Source organism: Danio aesculapii, chromosome 3 (genome assembly GCF_903798145.1).
Source record: "Danio aesculapii chromosome 3, fDanAes4.1, whole genome shotgun sequence".
In the NCBI taxonomy this organism is placed as follows: Eukaryota; Metazoa; Chordata; class Actinopteri; order Cypriniformes; family Danionidae; genus Danio; species Danio aesculapii.
The window spans coordinates 18,339,088-18,357,210 of record NC_079437.1 but is presented as its reverse complement, the minus strand read 5'-3'; the positions used below and the strand labels follow the sequence as shown (position 1 = coordinate 18,357,210).

The 18,123-nt window shown below is 33.6% G+C and overlaps 2 protein-coding genes across 2 annotated transcripts in view; both read right to left on the bottom strand.

Annotated features, from left to right (window-relative positions):
- itgb3a (integrin beta 3a) overlaps nt 1-8,529 on the bottom strand; it is a 35,423-nt gene extending 26,894 nt beyond the window's left edge. The window contains exons 1-5 of the mRNA XM_056453306.1: nt 8,364-8,529; nt 5,362-5,447; nt 5,039-5,243; nt 2,349-2,601; nt 2,094-2,256 (exon numbers count right to left, since the gene is read on the bottom strand). Coding sequence (XP_056309281.1) covers nt 2,094-2,256; nt 2,349-2,601; nt 5,039-5,243; nt 5,362-5,447; nt 8,364-8,529 — 873 coding nt within the window. The remainder of the gene's footprint in view (nt 1-2,093; nt 2,257-2,348; nt 2,602-5,038; nt 5,244-5,361; nt 5,448-8,363) is intronic.
- Nucleotides 8,530-15,674: 7,145 nt separating this feature from the next.
- rprml (reprimo-like) lies at nt 15,675-17,869 on the bottom strand. Its single transcript, XM_056450587.1, has one exon. It carries the CDS (start codon nt 17,617-17,619, stop codon nt 17,275-17,277), a length of 345 nt encoding a protein of 114 aa, XP_056306562.1. The 5' UTR covers nt 17,620-17,869; the 3' UTR covers nt 15,675-17,274.
- Between the last annotated feature and the right edge of the window lie 254 nt (nt 17,870-18,123).

Here is an 18,123-nt window from a genome sequence, read left to right as displayed (position 1 = left end):
AATGGCTACCTTAATTACTTGTTACATGTTTGTTAATTAATGTGGTAACTGACACTTTAGTTTTAGCTAAATGTAATCGACATGAACTCATGACCTGTTAATGTATCTTTATATCATGACTTTACTTGGAGGGGGACATTTTCATTAACACATTCTGAACTCTCATGTTTAGACTGTCCATTGTGATGTAGACAAAACAAAACTGCTTTTCAATGTAAGCATACTAGACGAACGTCAATAATGTTTACATTTACACAAGAATTTATAAGTAGTTTAGAACAGGGGTGGATTGGGACAAAACTTCAGCCCTGGCACTGTAGCCACACCAGCACACATTACCACACCGACACAGCCCCACCCACGGACATGCACATTCACTACTTATACTGGTGTACAGATGGTGAAATAATATAAGCAGTACCATATGTAATAGATATTTAAACATTTAATGTATGTGGAACAAAAACAACCCATTGTCATTCTCTGCACCTCTACCTAAAGACTAAATACATACTGTAACCTATGCATGTATTTAATGTTTTACTATAAAGACTAGCTATGTATTCAGAGTTCACTACAAATGCCTACAGTACTATGGCTATAGCTAGGGTCAGACGGAATCTGCGGACATTTTTTGCTATTTCTGCGGAGAATTTTGGTAAAAATCTGCAGATTTCTGCGGAATGATTTTGGGAGTATCATAACTAAAACCTTAATATGTGAAATAAAAAATTATATATTTTAACTTTTATTTAATGTTTAAAATGCAAATCCAATTAGATTCACTTTATGTGGTAAACAAAGCAAGTCTCTCATATAATATCTCTACCAAAAGACAGAAAATATTACTGTACAAACTGCATTGTACATAAATCAGATGAACATTTTCATATTAGTCAAATAATATTACTGTAATAAATTTAAAAACTGAATAAATATAGATTTACACACGGAAATCTGCGTAAAATCTGTGAATTCTGCACGTGCAGATTCTGTGTGGGCCTAGCTATAGGTTCTTTTGCATGCTAGACTATATTGCTAGTGCAGTAGCAAACAGCGGTCTGTATACCCTAAATCCCATGTTATTTGCTGATAATGACATTTTAAAATCTACGGGAGTTCTACTCTAAGCTTACAACTGTTAAACAGTGTCGGTTACTGTCAAAAACTGTCAGAAGTAGTGTGAATGGTGTCAAAATTACTTAGTATCTTTTAGTGTAATGACTTAGAAGTATATTTTCTGTTTTCTTACCTCCTACTGTCCTCCGATGCAGCAGCCAAATTTAAACCTTTCGGGAATATTTCAGCGTCTGATTTTAAAGCCCTTTTTTTGCTTTCTTGGAGCTTTTCGGCACTGCCTTTCTTTTTTTACGGTCCAAATCTGACCGTAAGAATTAGCTTGTGTTGCACTTACTGCTTGTTTGACATTCTTGCAAGATTTTGAATATGTTCGCGTAAACTCTAAATGGGTCGGCCCATCTCAAAACCAGCCGGCCATCACCGATTGGGCCAAATACTTAACATTTAATTATTATTATTATTATTATCATCATCATCATCATTATCATCATCATCATAATATTCACATCTAGCAAGAGATAAAAGCTGCCTGTATGTAAACACAATGCATAATAAATAAAAAAAAACTGACTGGCCCACATATAAAAAATAGTCCGGCCCTTCAGGCATTTGCCAGAACTGCCAGATGGCCGATCCGCCCCTGGTTTAGAATGAGTTAATGATAATGTGCCCCTCCAAGTAAATTCATGACAACGATACATAAACAGGTCATGAGTTCATGTTGGTTACATTTAGATAAAAATAAAGAGTTGATTAATACTTTTATTAACAAAAATGTACTTAAAATTAAGGAAGGCATTAATCACATTTGAACTCATGTGACATGTTAAAGTTAGTTCCAAATTAGCACATGCCTTAACTTATTACCTCATAATAAAACAACATTTAATTAACATATTAGTACATAATTATTCATTTACTGTCATTGTAAAGTATTACCTAATTACTATTTCTACAAATATATTTTTCAGTTGGACTTTGTATTGTGCAAAGTTGATTTCTGTAAGTGTTACCTTGCACACTACTGCTTGAATGATTGCGTCAAATCCACCCTCAGGAGAGTCCCTGTTTCGGGATACTTTCTGTTTCTTTACTTCCTCAGTGAACCGCTCTACCTGCTCTGTCAGAGACAGCACGTTACGATAGCCGAACTGTGGTGGGCAGGTTTCAGAAGCCCTGCATCAGACACAGAGACAGAAATCACTAAACTTAGCCACCATCTCTGATGGGTTAAATGTATGTTTAAAATGAAGGTCATTTGAGCTCACTTATAGCACGGATTCGTAATGACCTCTGGTGGGTAAATGTACATGTATGGTGAGAGAGTTTTGTCTACAAATGCTCCAAATCCCATGCGCAGGTTACTGGTGACGCCACGTAAAGCTCCGGCCAGATTGTTGCCCAGAGCATACAGTGTCTGCAGGTCGTCCCTCATGGTGTTGGTCATGTCCATAAGGTAGTACAGGTCAACCGGGTAATCAGCTACCTGCTTCACTGTGATGGTGAATTTCTTTGAATCATCTTAAAGAGAAACAGGATGATTAAAGGGTTAGTAGTTTCTAAATTTAGAGATCAATGTTTTTGACTTCTTTTTGATATGGACAGAAATGTGTGCCAATGCTTTTTTTTTTTTACTAAATTAAGAAACATACTTTAACTTCATAGAATATCAGGTTTCATCTTTATGATTTTAGAATATTACTCTTATTCGGGGAAGGGCAGTGTTTATGATACATGTATTTCAAATACAATTTTTAAATATAAAACAGTATTTTCAGCCTGATATCACGAGAAAACGTAAGTATTTTACGTTTTGACAGTTTAGTGGCTAATTTGTACGAATTCGTACGAGTTCAGTCGTACAAAATGGTACGATTTTAAAAAGGAGGCGTGGCACCTAACCCCGCCCCTAAACCATTGGAGGATGAGCAAATCGTACTAAATTGTACGAATTACATCGTACGAATTCGTACGAATTAGCCACTAAAAAAAAGTTACGAATTGCCGTGAGACAGTGTTGGTATTTTGTAATTTGTTGATTGGGTTTATGTAATATTTTGTATCAAAAGACTTTAGTGTCTTGTATTTTTGTATTAAAATTCTGTAAAATACTTTGTATGAAATCTACATAATGACATCATATAAATGCACCCTCTGATTGGTGCTTTGGATGTTATTGACTCTTCCATATAAAGAAGAATTGTAAAAAAGTCTTAAGAGAAAGACTATACCTTACAAATATTAGCAGTTTTGGATGGATTGCTGATGCCAAATGCTTGTTGTTAAAACAAACAACGTAAAAATAAGTCCTACAGTGGCAATTCCTACAATACTTCATTGGCTGTTACAAATGCCAGTAGCTGATGTGCAGGTGGTCTTTATAGTTATGAAGAGGAAATATGTAAGCCTCAAGATGTCACAACATATGAAGCACAAATATTTAATGGTCAAAATCTCCTCATACAGTTTTTATATTGAGTATTGAAGAGTTTATTACTTTATTAAGAGTTATATTATTCATTCCTCATTTAACATCATTTTAAGAGGTTGAATAATCAATGTACAGAGATGCTGGCAGTTTGACTGGTCACATTTGCTATCAAACATTGTTTACTTCACCAAGTCAGCTTAATGGTAAAGGGATTGATCGAATAGGGCTAACTGATGGAAGATTTGCAAAGATTTCCTTTGTAAAAAAAGTATTTTGTAGTATTTTTAAAATACAAAATATAGCATATTATTTTGATACATACATGATGTGGCTGCTGTATTTTGTAGTTTTTTTTGATACACCTAAAATTAAGGTATCCGGTATTTTATTTTAAAATACATATATATAATTTTGCACAACTCTGCTGTTACTATTACTGTATGTGTCACATTCTCTATTATTAATAATAATGACAATAATATTATTATTATTATGTTTGTGTTTATATATATATATATATATATATATATATAACAATTTTTAAATAATTATCATTTAGCAAACACCATGCAAATCTGTAATACACACATACACTGAACAAAAGATTTCAAGCAGTACTTCATCCAATTCAGGGGTGGATTTAACCAACAAGCACGGTAAGCGGCCGCTTATGGCCCCAGAAAATCTGATGGCTCCCAAATAAATACCTAGAAGTATAAATTATACCTATAAATTATATATAACATTATTTTCCATCATTTTTTGTATGATGATGGTCTAAATAAATGTTTAAACTGTATTACATCGCAAATGTGTCCCCCACCCTCAATCATGAAGCAGTCCAGCAGTCAAATTAGTTAAATATTAGTTTTAAAAATGAAACAGTTCATATATCATTTTGAGTTGTGAATCCATTTTTAAAAAATCCTTTAAAAAGTTTTACAAGATTCTTTACATGTTATAATTTTGCATCAAGACAAAATGTAGAAGATGATATTCAGTGAATATCATTCACTGCAATTGCTTAGGGCCCCCAGATTACTAAATCCGCTCTGATCCAATTAAAAATGTATCTTTCATTTGAGTTTAATATTGTTTGTTTTAATTTTCAAGTTATATATTATAAGTTCAAACATAGTTAAATGTAAATGTTTTTGATTAAGAGCTCAAGAAATATTTGTTTTGACCAATGTACAAGGTAACTCACACAGGCCAGTGCATGCATATTAAACAGGAACTCAATGTGCTTTGTACTTTTATGTACTTAAAAAAATGTTGTTTAAGGCAAATGATTTATTTTACATTGGCTCAAGTGATCAAATTTAAATGTGAAACCGTTACCCTATTTTTATTTTTTTTTTATTGTTCTCATTGAGATAGAAAATATTTTTTAAGGCAAATTACTTATTTTTCATTGGGTCAAGTGATAAAATTTAGATGTGAACCATTACCCTAATTTTTTTAAACTGGTTGAATGAAAGCTTTTTTCCAGTGTACAGTTGAAGGCTTGTTTTGATAACACTATACCTGGCCTGAGGGTGAGCTGTATTTTTTGAGGTTGGATCTGGGTGATGTCACTGCCTGAACCCCCAGCCTTGTCACTCAGCGGTACGTTCTCAATTATTTTCATACTGCTGACCGGAAACTCAATAAACTTCCCAGCACATCCAGACTGAATGAGATTGTCTTTCAGATCGCAGCGAGACAAGGCCGACCCTCCCTTTTCAAAGACCTGACAGACACACACAAACACAAATCCATGACAGCAAACATACTGAACCATTTCAAACAGTCATTTGTGCATCTGTACGGGTGTGATTCTTGCACATGAATAAAATTGTGTTTATTACCTCCTGAGAGCACCAGGCACAAGTCGGGTGGATCGAAAGACATTCTTTACAGGTACTGACTCCTCTAGAAGTGCAAATATTAGAGCCTAGAAACAAGACCAGGGATAGATCAAATTAAAAATCCTGGTCCAATTCACGTCCAAATGTGTTTCGCTTTATGTCGAACATTCATTCATTAATTTTTTTCTTCGGCTTAGTCTCTATTTGAGATCACCACAGCAGAATGAATCGCTTACTATTCCAGCATATGTTTTTACACAGCAGATGTCCTTCCAAACAAATAAAATAACTCACACCCTACGGTCAATGTTGTTTATTCAATTCACCTATAAGCATGTCTTTAGACTGTAGTGGAAACCGAAGCACCTGGAGGAAACCCATGCCAACACAGGGAGAACATGCAATTTCCACACAGAAATGCCAACTGAACCAGGCAGGACTTGAACCAGCGACCTTCTTGCTGTGAGGTGACAGTGCTAACCACTGAGTCACCATGCCACCCTTATGTTAAACACACTGAATAATAAAACTAGTTATTTTGTTTTCCTCAAAGTATAATTAAGCTTTGGTCGAAACTTTCAAATGTAATTGAATTAAAATCCAAATTTGCGATACAAAAAAAAAAAAAAATTACCTTCACAAAAATGTAAAACATTGTTAACTGTAGCGACCACCTTTAACATAGATTTTTATTTTGAATTAAAAACAATTATCTTTTTACTTGTTGGAATATTGAATCAATTCCATGCGTGTTCAATAAAAAAAGGTCAGGAGAGGTTTTTCTTCAATGTCAAAAATATTAGTAATTTATTGGATACAAATGAATAATTAGATTCAGAGAATTCTGTTATCCTCAATGCAACACAAAAGTTACATTTAGAACAACTTCAATATAGGCAACTGATACTAACAGGAGGAGTTTAGTGAAATTCGTCACTTGTCAATCATTGTCCAGTCCTCCACTGGCTGCACCCATATACATACATTCTCTTTTAATACAAATTCTCTGCACAACATTAAAAGCATAAGACTTTGTGTTCTGTGTTCAGTTAACACCTTTTTGCTGGCAGAAAGTTTTAGACCAGCATTTGTCTACTTCTGCAAAAATGCTTCATTAATATGCAAAACATCAGACCTGAGAAAAACTTCAGTTAATATACGACCTTTAAATGACCAATACAAATAACTGTTTAATGAAAAGAAAGAGACAATAATAAAAAATATATATTCCTTTTTCCCAAGATACTCTTACATCAAAGTATAATTTTGCTTTGGACTCACCTAAAAATATTACTATAATTTGTTAAAGCTTTTATATTTTAACATTATTTGTTAATTAATTTCTCTCAAATCATACTTTCGACTTGGTTGAAACTGAAAAATGTCATTTAACATTATAGGGCACCTATTTTACCCCCTTTACAAGATGTAAGTTAAGCCTTTTGTGTCTTCAGAATGTGTCTGTAAAGTTTCAGCTCAAAAAGCCATTCAGATTATTTATTATAGCCTCCAGAATCTGCCCGTTTTGGTGTCTGAGAACAGTGTAGCTGTTCTTGTAGCCTGTGGCTTTAAATGCGAATGAGCTGCTTTTCCTCAGGCGTTACATCAGATAAACAGCAGTCAGTAATAGAGACAGACATGGATGAAGCTGAAATACAGCTCATTAGTCAAAAATACTGAGTAAGTTTATTTTATGTACTTGTGATGGAGTTTATTCAAGCCTTTCTGAAATGATAAGTCTCGCACAAATGCCACTTGCAGCACACACACACACACACACACACACACACACACACACACACACACACACACACACACGTGGCGAGTATGTAATTAGTAATTACATAGCGATTTTACTGTCTTTATTACAAACATGCTCTGTTTTAAAAATGTATAAACTTATGAAAATCACAGAGAATTGGAACAGATATCTTAATCACAGTTTATTTGCATTTAAATGTTCTGTGGACATGTGTATACATGCTATTATAGAAACATGGCGCCTGTCAATCAATTCGGTGGGCGAAAAACCGCACTACTACGTCACGTTGTGGCGGGCCTCAAAATCACTAGGATTTGGGTCAGATTTTTACATCAAGAAATTTTTCATTGTGTTTATATCGCTCCAATATGACACTATACATACAAACAGTTCTGTCCAAACAGTTTACAAATGTTCTTTTTCATTATAGGTGCCCTTTTATCAAAATACCTATTCAGTCCAAGGAAAAAAATGAATTCTCTCAAAGCTAAAATATTGATTTTATAGAGACCATCAATTTATTTAACTACTTTGGTTCATTTTAAATATTAAGTTTGTAAAAAATATATTTAATGGTCAAAAAAAAATTATTTTACTAAAATTGAAGTTGCACTTTGGACTAAACTATTAAGGAAATTTATTACATTTACTTCAGATTCAGTACAAACTATAATTTTAGGTCAATATCATATTCTTCTTCTTCTTCTTCTTCTTCTTCTTATTATTATTATTACTATTATTAGTTATAAGTTATTTTAAGTTTTAGTGATGTCATGTGTTTATATGACATGAAAATGTTGGTTTAAAGTAAAAATACTAGAGACAGCTATTGCTTTTAATTTTCCTAGCTTCAAGTAAATTGAACAAAACAGGATAAAATCAAAAGATTTTGTTATTCTGTAAAATGGAGGAAACCAGTGGCCATTGACTTCTATTGAATTTTTTTCTACTACGGCTGTCAATGGCTAACGGTAACCAACATTCTTCTAAATATCTTCTTTTGTGTTCAACAGAAAAAAAGAAACATAAATATTTGTAAACATTTGTAGGTGAGTAATTACTGAGTACATTTCTGCCTGAACTACTCCTTTAATATCAAACCTGCATTACTTTCTACTGTTCTTTACTGGAACTGCATTTAAACCGACACAGGAAATAATAAAAAAAAAAAAAAGTTTAGCAGCACACCCACATTCTTCTCATTCTAGAGCAAACAAACAATAAGAAAAGACAAACTTACCCGCAGCGATGGAAACAAGAAGCAAAACTGGCATCCAAACCTTTATCAAGTTTAGTCCCATTTTAATAGATCTAGAAGACTTAAGGCCTCCTGCTGGAACAGCTCTGTTTGCTCGCTGAATCTCTGACGGGCAAACTAGGGTTGGAAATGCACCATTCCAGAACATGTAAAGGCAGATGACCCAATGCGTTTTAAGGCAGTGCAATCTGTCTCACTAAGACGTAAGGAAATGTGTAACCACAGGCAAGTTAAGACTCAGCAAATGAGCAGCGAACGACAGTTTTACATGCACACGCATTTAAAGATGCTATATGGAATTCAAAAAGTTCTTTTATCCAACAGCTTGTTTTTATTGAAGTCACGAATTTATAAAGAGTTCAAACAAAACAGACTACTATATATATGGTGCATTTACTATTATTTGGGGCATGTTTTCTATTTTCAATTATTCTGTTTATCACGTATATTATAGTATTTAATTAGAAGAAAATCAATGGACAGCAGTTGTTTGTTCTGTAGCCAATCAATATATATGTTAAAATCAGTGGTGTAGTCCTTGCTATACGCACGTATACTCAGTATGCCTACTTTTATCTACGAGCTGTTTGGGTATTACGACTTCTGAGGATCATACTCTCGGTATACTCACTTGTTTTGGTGATTAGACTTACCTAATGTTTGTGCATTGAGTATTTGAGTTTTTCGAAGATCAGAGCTGAATGATGTCTTGCTGATATATATATATATATATATATATATATATATAAATCAAATGAATCAAAGATGCATTGACTTTTGTCGTTTTTTGCCTACTTTTAAAATTTTGATTGGGTGGATAATAGTACACCACCTATTTTTATAGGACTACACCACTGGTTAAAATATATGTTCAAATTTCCTTGCTCCATGAAAAGAAAAAAAATTCAGTTTTATAGGAGGACTATCAATGTGTGTGTGTGTGTGTGTGTGTATATATAATTTTTTTTGATTGGCTACAGAACAAACCACTGCTGTCCAATGATTTTCTTATCAAATACTATAAAATAATAATAAATAACTCTTTTAAATACTTGTAATAAACGTCATGACTTTTGTTTAAACTCATGATATTTTCTTACACTTTTTAAAATTGATTTTTTAGTTTTCGCAGCAATGCCATAATAGAAGAAGTTCTTCATATTGTAAAGATCTTAATCTAAAAATCTTTGCGCAATTTCCTGAACCTTTTGTGAAATGAAATGTCAGTTGTGTGGGACAGTTTTACTTAAAAGACTGAAACAAATAATATCCAATTGTACATTGCAAAAGCAATTAATTACTTTACTTACTAAACTTAAGTAAGTAAACCCATTGCTTTTAAAGTAATTAGTTGACTTTAGAAAATTGACTTAAGTGAGTAAACTCTTAGTTTTAAAGTATTTTTTTTTACATTTACATATACTAAAGAACACATACTTTACATTTACAAAAGTGGAAAAAAAACTATCGTTTTAAAATTTAAAAGTAAACGAACTTATAAAATGATAACATTCACTTTTACTCACTTTTGTATGCAAAGTAGCAAATCAATTTTTATAAGGTTGTGCAAAAAACAACCCCTATTCATCAGTGTAACTGAGCGAGCTGTAGATTATTCTATATTTTTCTTATTTATTTATATTTTTTGATTTTTAGAAGCCAGAATAACAGCATACCCAGCTGGTGGAAACTTGGCACCGCTTTCATTTCTCTTATTAGTATTTCTTTTTATTTTCCTGTTCAAAATGCAGTTGTCTCCCCTTTCATTATTCATATTGAAAGTGTGTGGTGACTGGAACGTTGTGTAAGTGTAACTACAATATAAAACTGAAAACGCAAGTACTCAGCTGGGTCACTCTTTGTTTTAAGGTGTCCATGTCACAGTGTACATTATTCATTTTACTAAGTAAATCGTCACCTTGGATCTAACAGGTTCTATCTGATTTGCAATTATGTTAAATTAATTGCAAGTACTATAGTAAGTACACTTAATACTATACTATAAATACCTTCAACTGTAGCATGTAACTTGTATATGCTTCTAAAAATGTCTGAAACTTTTACTACCATTTCTTTTGAATGTTTGCCTTTATATATAAACTGCTAGTTGTGTCTTTTATTTGTAAGCTACTGTATGTGTATAAACTAAAAAAGCTATTTAGTACTTTTAAATGTACTTTTAAACTAAAGTTTGATAGAAGGAGGAGTGGAATACTATTACCGTTGTGTACCAGTTTTTAAAAATCTTTACTTTGCAATAAATCTTACCTTTTGCTCCTTTTTTGCATGGAAATTGCACCCATAAGTGTCGTGCAACAGAAATAAAGTAGAAAAGTCTACTCTGTATTCTATCGGTCACAAAATGTTCTGTTACTTGTCTAAAAAAACTGATTTTAAACTCTATAAGGAGATGATGCCAGAACTAGTATTAAAGGGGGAAGAACATATGGGGGAGATTATATCCAATAGACTGTGATTATATCTAATACACTAAATTTATGATGATGTCCTAAAAACACAGACATTCATTTATTCCAAACCAACCAAATAGAATGAATGAATGAATAAATAAAAAGAGATAGATAGATAGATAGATAGATAGATAGATAGATAGATAGATAGATAGATAGATAGATAGATAGATAGATAGATAGATAGATAGATAGATAGATAGATAGATAGATAGATAGATAAACTAAATAATCTGATTAAATAAATTTGATTCTGATTAAAAAAACAAAAAACAGATTAAATAAATAAATAAACTGATAAAAAAATAAAATTAAAATATAATAAATAAATGGATAAATACACGGATAAATAAATAAACTGAAAAAAATGAACGGATAAATAAATAAATGGATAAATAAATGAATAAATGGATTAATAAATAAACGGATAAATAAATAAACAAACGGATAAACAAACAAATAAATGGATAAATAAACAAACAAACAAACAAATAAATATATAAATAAATAAATAAATAACCAACGACATTAGGCCTTTTGCCACAAAGCTGAATCAGGATTTTAGCACCATCTAGTGGCTTCATTAATGCCGTGTGCTTCACGTCATATTTCAAAGTAATTTATGAATTTTACTCCTGTATGAAATGTAATTCAATCCAAATATTAGTGGCTCAAAATTTCAACTTAACGTTTATAATTCTAATTAAACTGCAATAATAACAATGAAAAAGCTCAATGTATAATTATTTATGCTTTAAAAAAATACTAAAACAAGCAGAAAATGGATAACATGGATTTATACTGTTTATACAACCAGACACGTTTTAACTAAGGCAAAGCAGTAGTTAATAATACATCAGACACATGTATAGAGAATTAAAAAAAAAACGCTCTATGTGAATCCTAATGAATTATATTAGTCTGTAATGATTTACATTAAATAACGGGCGGGGGGGTGCAGTGTGTAGCGCTGTTGCCTCACAGCAAGAAGGTCACTGGTTCGAGCCTCGGCATACACCATAGGTGAAATGGGTGAGCTAAATTGCCCGTTTACCAGTGATGGATTGCAGCTGGAAGGGCATCCGCTGCATAAAATATATGCTGGATAAGTTGGTGGTTCATTCCGCTGTGGCGATCCCTTATTAATAAAGGGACTAAGCTGAAAAGAAAATGAATAAATGAATGAATTATATAACCATGGCTGACGCAGAAGTATATGGCTTTTACAATAGAATGTTACATGAAAGTTATCTCTTTCCATCTTCATCTTTTCTCTGTACTTATCTCTTTACACTTATCTTTATTTTACAGACCATTAAAAGAAGTGGGAATGGAAGAAATCACAGTCAAGAAGTCCAGGAGAAATATCAATTCGCTACATACTGTACTGAGCAGGAGACAGATGTCTGAGACAGTACTCAGATCTTTTCTGCAGAAATATAATGCTATATGTCTTCCTCATGAAAAGAAAGTAATCACACTTGTCTTCCTTCTTTACTTGCTATAATACACAGTTTTAAAAAATGTAAAATCTACAGTAAAAAATAAAATATCAGTTGTGGTTGCTGGAATTTTCATTCATTTATTTCCATTGGCTTAGTCTCTATTTCAGAAGTCCCCACAGCAGAATAAACAGCCAACTATATCCCAAAATATGTTTTGAGCAGCTGATGTCCTACCAGCCGCAACCCAGTAATGGGAAACACCCATACGACTCTCACATTCACACACACACATACTCATACACTAGGGGCAATTTACTGTAGTTTATTAAATTCACCTACAGCGCAACACTTCACATGCCAACTGACCCAGCTGAGACTCAAACCAATGACCTTCTTGCTGTGAGGTGACAATGCTAACTACTGAGGCACCGTGCCGCTTGCTCGATATTTACTGTTAAAAATACGGTAGGAATATAAAAGAAATTTCAACATTTTATAATGAATTACTGTATTTAATTCATTTACAGTCATACACCAATGTTTTGAAGTATTGACTTCTACACTGAATAGCTTTGTTACGCAGACAAGCAGGTGTGGATGAGGAAGTCATAATGAACCAATGCTCATCACAAACAACTTTTCTCAGTAGAGAATCGCACTAGAAGGTACTCGGTATCATTCACACAACTACTAAACACATGGGCATGTTACCTATATGCTATATAACTGCAGGTTAACTGTTTATATATAATAACTAACTAATTTAAGCTATTCGTTTCTAGTTAATTAGCTAAAGTTATTAAATTTATGGTAACTAATAAGATTAAAGGAGCAGTTGGTGATTGTCTTCAGAAACATTTTCGTTGTGCGGGTTGAAAGTCTCTTCACATTCTAATAGTAATGATACAAGCAAATGATCTAGATGTATTAATATGTATTTTTATATTCTGGGTAAGGCAAAAGACTGAAAAAAAAAAACATTCATCCAATTATTAGTTTTCGGGCTGACATTTCCCATAATTTTGATAAGTAGCCCAAACTGTCTGTCAGCAAATGTAGATTTGTACATCTGCGCACCTGTTCAGGCAGATCTGCCGATGCGCGTTCACACGGGTTGCAGTCACGTGAACACAAGTGACAGCGGTAAAAACAAATGCTGAATCAAACTTTTTAAAATCCTGAATCAGTATTGGAATGAGTTTTGCATGCTGGAGGAAGGACGACACTGTGACTTAAATATTTCTTTTAGACAGGTAATGTTATTGAAGGATTCAGACTTCTACCTTCCAATCAGTCTCAGCATGGATCAACGTTTATTCTTTTCTCATCATCCTGTTTCTCATTATTTATTATTTTTTTATTAAAGTTGATTATTGAATAATGAATGAAGTTGACACATTGCTTAATATAAGAATGTTCAGTGCATTTGCCTGTCTCCTTGTAACTATTTTCAGGAGCTACCAAACTAGGTCAGAAGTCATGGAGACCTCGAGTGGAACTGAAGGGCTGAGGACTGGAAGCAACTGTTTCTATTGTTATTTATAAAAGTTAATACTATCTAAAATTGTCTAAAGTGATTTTGCTATTTTTACAGTTAATTATTTTAAAGTGATTCTACTTTTTATTCAAGATAAACTTTGTGTAGTAAGGATGTTATAACTGCCTGAATGTAGATTATACCGGTTTTTAACCAGTTTTGATAGTGACGGCTGAGAATATACTCAGGCTTGGATAAGAAACAGATTATACTTTAAGTGTGTGTGTTCTATTTGATTGTGAATTTGTTTCACAGGTCTGGAGTCAGCTCTAAATAGTCTAGTGGATGTCTGGCGTTTATATGCTTAAGATATTGTTTTAGAATTGTACGCACATACCCCACGTGGAAATTTTCCTAGTCTATCTGTGTTTTAACCAATCAGGTTAGAACACCTATATGTATGACGCAATTGATGACGTTATGTGAGAATATAATTGATGTTGATTTGTGATTGTAAGCAGAGCGGCATAGGAACTCACTGCGAGTGTTGAAGCTGGCTTCTGCTGATGAAACTGCCAACCATTTTCAGTCAACTTTATTTATTTATTTGAATCTCTAGACTCCGGCTCTTCTTCATCTGACACACTGGTCATTCTTTGGGTTAAAACTGTAAAAAAAAAAAAAAAAACTACATTGTTTTAAAACTATTTTAGTTACGCAAAGCTAATGTAGATTGTGTTGTTTTGCGAATGGGTTATATGCACAGAAGTGTTGTTCAGCCACTGAAATCTTCTGGTGAAAGATTGATGTGACTATTTTCAGTTTCATATGGTCCTTTTACAGCATCTATAATCAGAGGTGGGTAGAGTATCCAAAATCTATACTCAAGTAAAAACACAAGTATTACGGAAATTTTTACTCAAGTAAAACAAGAATCTTAAAAGTTACTCGAGTAAGAGTAAAAAAGTACCTGATGAAAAAATTACTCAAGTAAATAGTTACTATACTTTTGATTATATATATATATATATATATATATATATATATATATATATATATATATATATATATATATATATATATATATATATATATACACACACACACAAACACACATACATACACACAAGGTTCAAATTGGGATAATTTTGACACTTACCACTACTTTTTTCAGGTTGGAGCTGGAATTCATGTATATGTTGCGATGTTAGTTCGATGTATAGCGTGCATCACATTATCAAACTATTCTTGTTGACATCTTGGAGTGAAAACAGACTGAACTTGAGGCCGGGTGACCTCGTCTGATAAACTCACTGCAATTGAAATCATCATTGGCTATATCCATGATATAAGACATATTAAATATAAACAAGCACATTTAAGAGTAAATAAAATTATATGAAGTAAAAATTATTATTATTTTCTACAGAAACATGTTAAACTAAATATAAGCTTACAGCTCTTATGAAAAGTGTTAAGGAACAGCGAGTCTATATTAAATGGTGAGCTGCTTTTTCATGCAGCATAATTAACACTAGGCTACTTTAAATATTTTATCACCAATTAGTCTGTTTTTTTTTCTCAAATTTTTCACACAGAACTTTGAGTAAGCCTTGTTATTTGCTTTAGAATAATTAGCCACCACATAATTTATATTTTCCCTGAAGCACTGCCCTTCTTTGAACACGTCAAAGACTTGCATCCTACACCAAAACACCCAAACGAAGGTCTTTTGCATTTTTATAATGTATAAAAACAACATTTTGTACCTGCAACCTAAATTTGTCATAGTTGGCTTGTTAATTCTCTCTTCAAACCTGACCTTTGGATGAAAAACAACAACAAATGCAACAATGTTTTTAACACTTTTATTTAAAGCATGCTGCACTAATTCAAGTTTGCAAGTCAAGATTTTACAAAATACTCCATGCAGCAATTGAGGTTTCAAAAAAGTGCCTGACACACTGAGCATTGCGCATGCAGAGGGAGAGACGTCCATCATTCACTGTGATCAGGATGAAAAAAATCCATGGAAAACGTGCAAGTTCCCCCAGACGAACATCTCATTATCTCAGGCTCTCGGCCACAAGGTAAACTCCAAGAAAAATACACTTTAACATCTTCAAAATCAAAACAACTGTGAATTAAGGCGCAAATGTCACAAAATAGCATGCTTTTGGAAATGATTGTCTTGTACAAACCAGGGTTGTTGCTTTAGGGAAGTCTGAATAAGTCCAATCATAAAATCAAAAAGAAGTCAAAACATGAAAAAAAAAAATGATCTTCATAATTGAATGCAACATTTCCAATAAGTAGACAGGTTTTAGTAAGGTTTTAGTAAGGTTTTCAGTGATGCTAAAAGTTGATTCTACTTATTTTAACCTGTTGCTAAATTGTGATCACAAAAGGTACAGTAGTTCTGTCTTAAAGGGATAGTTCACTCAAAAATGAAATTTCTGTCATCCTTTACCTGTTCCAAACCCGTTTAAAGTTTCTTTCGTCTGTTGAACACAGGAAGAAATACTGAAGAATGCTGGAAAGCAGCAGTCATTGACTGTCAGTGTTTTTGTTTAAATGGCTGCTTGTTTCCAACAGTCTTCATAAAATTATTTAAAAAAATAAACAAAAGTTTAAAATCATTTAATAGTAAATTATGAAATTTTACTTCATTAATGAATCCATGAAGAAACCATGCAACCCTTTCCACAGAATCTTTTTTTTTATTGTAGTAAAGTTTTATAAATTAACATTCATTAGAAAAATAAGTGTTTTTAAAATAATTTTCATTAAAATTTTAAGGAACCAAATATTGTCATTTTATTATAGCATCACGGTGAAAACCTCTTTTTGGTTCTTCTTTGTTTTTAAAAGTGTATCGATGATACACTTTGGGCTTTCTACGCTGATCTATGTTGCACATATAAAGAATATAAACTGAGAAAATGAAATTGAAAAAATATTTTAGAGCTAGAAATCTAGAGCTCGCTAACACCAAGTTTCTCATGCGCTTTCCATTATACGACATCATGATTGTGCGGGAGTGTCTATAAAACTTAGGTGAACTAATGAATAAAAAAATGTGGTTAAAATGTTTGTGATAAATCTAAAATTGTTTCGCCAAACTAGCTACAAGTCGCGAGACAAACTCCTGAATCTGAGTCATAATTTGCACTTTTCTTTTTACAAACAAAATACAATAAATACATTTGCTTTTTTATCTGAGGTAAAAACGTGTAAACACTTCACTGTAAAAAAGCACAAGAAAAAACTAGCTCAAATACAAAAAGTTACGTAAACATGGACAAATACATTCTCGTTTCGTAAACGTGCAACTTTTTCCTCTGTCTTATCAGGAACCGCTCGTCCACATCGGATTTGTCTTCCCAGAACAGAAGGGGAGTGAAAGTGTAAGTTGCATATTTTCCTGCCTCCCAGCCTGGGGAAAAACAGGTGCCACTCGCGCTTTGTTCCGCCCGGTTGTTTACAGGTGTGACCCGCGGCTAACTCAGTCCGATCATCACCGCCTCGACGTCTTTGGATGATCTCCGGTCCTTAACCAGGAAGTTAATCATACTTTCGGACTTGATCATGAGGTTGCAACCGAGAAAGAAGATCCCGAACATCACCGTGAGCGAAAGCACGCAGAGCACCGCGATCTGCACCACGCGCGTAACGAACAGCTTGCGCTCGTCTTGGGCGAGAACCAAAGAGCCCCCGCCGTCGTTTGCGGTCACCTCGCTCCCGTTCCCTGTGCAGCAGTCGACCAGCGTCCCCGCGAGCTCCTGACTGCGATTCAGCAGAACGCCGTGCGTAAAAACCGTGTGGTTAAAAAACGTTCCGTTCATCCTGAGCGGAGACGCAGCTGAACGCAGTAGACTTTAATGGCACCAGCTCACTTTCTGAAACTGCCTGTTGAGTCGAACAACTTTCATGAAGAGAAAAAGTAATAAACGTATCTATTAAAATCATCTGTGACGATTCACACCATAGGTTCACTTGATAAGTCGATAAAAGTGTCCTGTTTAGTTGCGCTCCTTCACACTTTGCTCTCAGTAAAAGTCTTTTAGAAGTGCGATCAGCGCTCGAGGCACTTGCGGAGCCAGTGGAGCTGAGCGGAGAGATGCGCGCGGGTGTCGTTTGTGCGCGCGCATGGATGGAGGGAGAGGGAGGGAGAGAGAGAGAGAGAGAGAGAGAGAGAGAGAGAGAGAGAAACAAAAGCTCTTTCCACATTAATTCCAGAATCGATGACATTATCTCATTAATACTTATAGAATTAAAAGGAGAAAATTGAACTGCATCAGTGGCAAATAAAAACTCAGTAATAAACTTGTGTATAAATTTGGGGTATT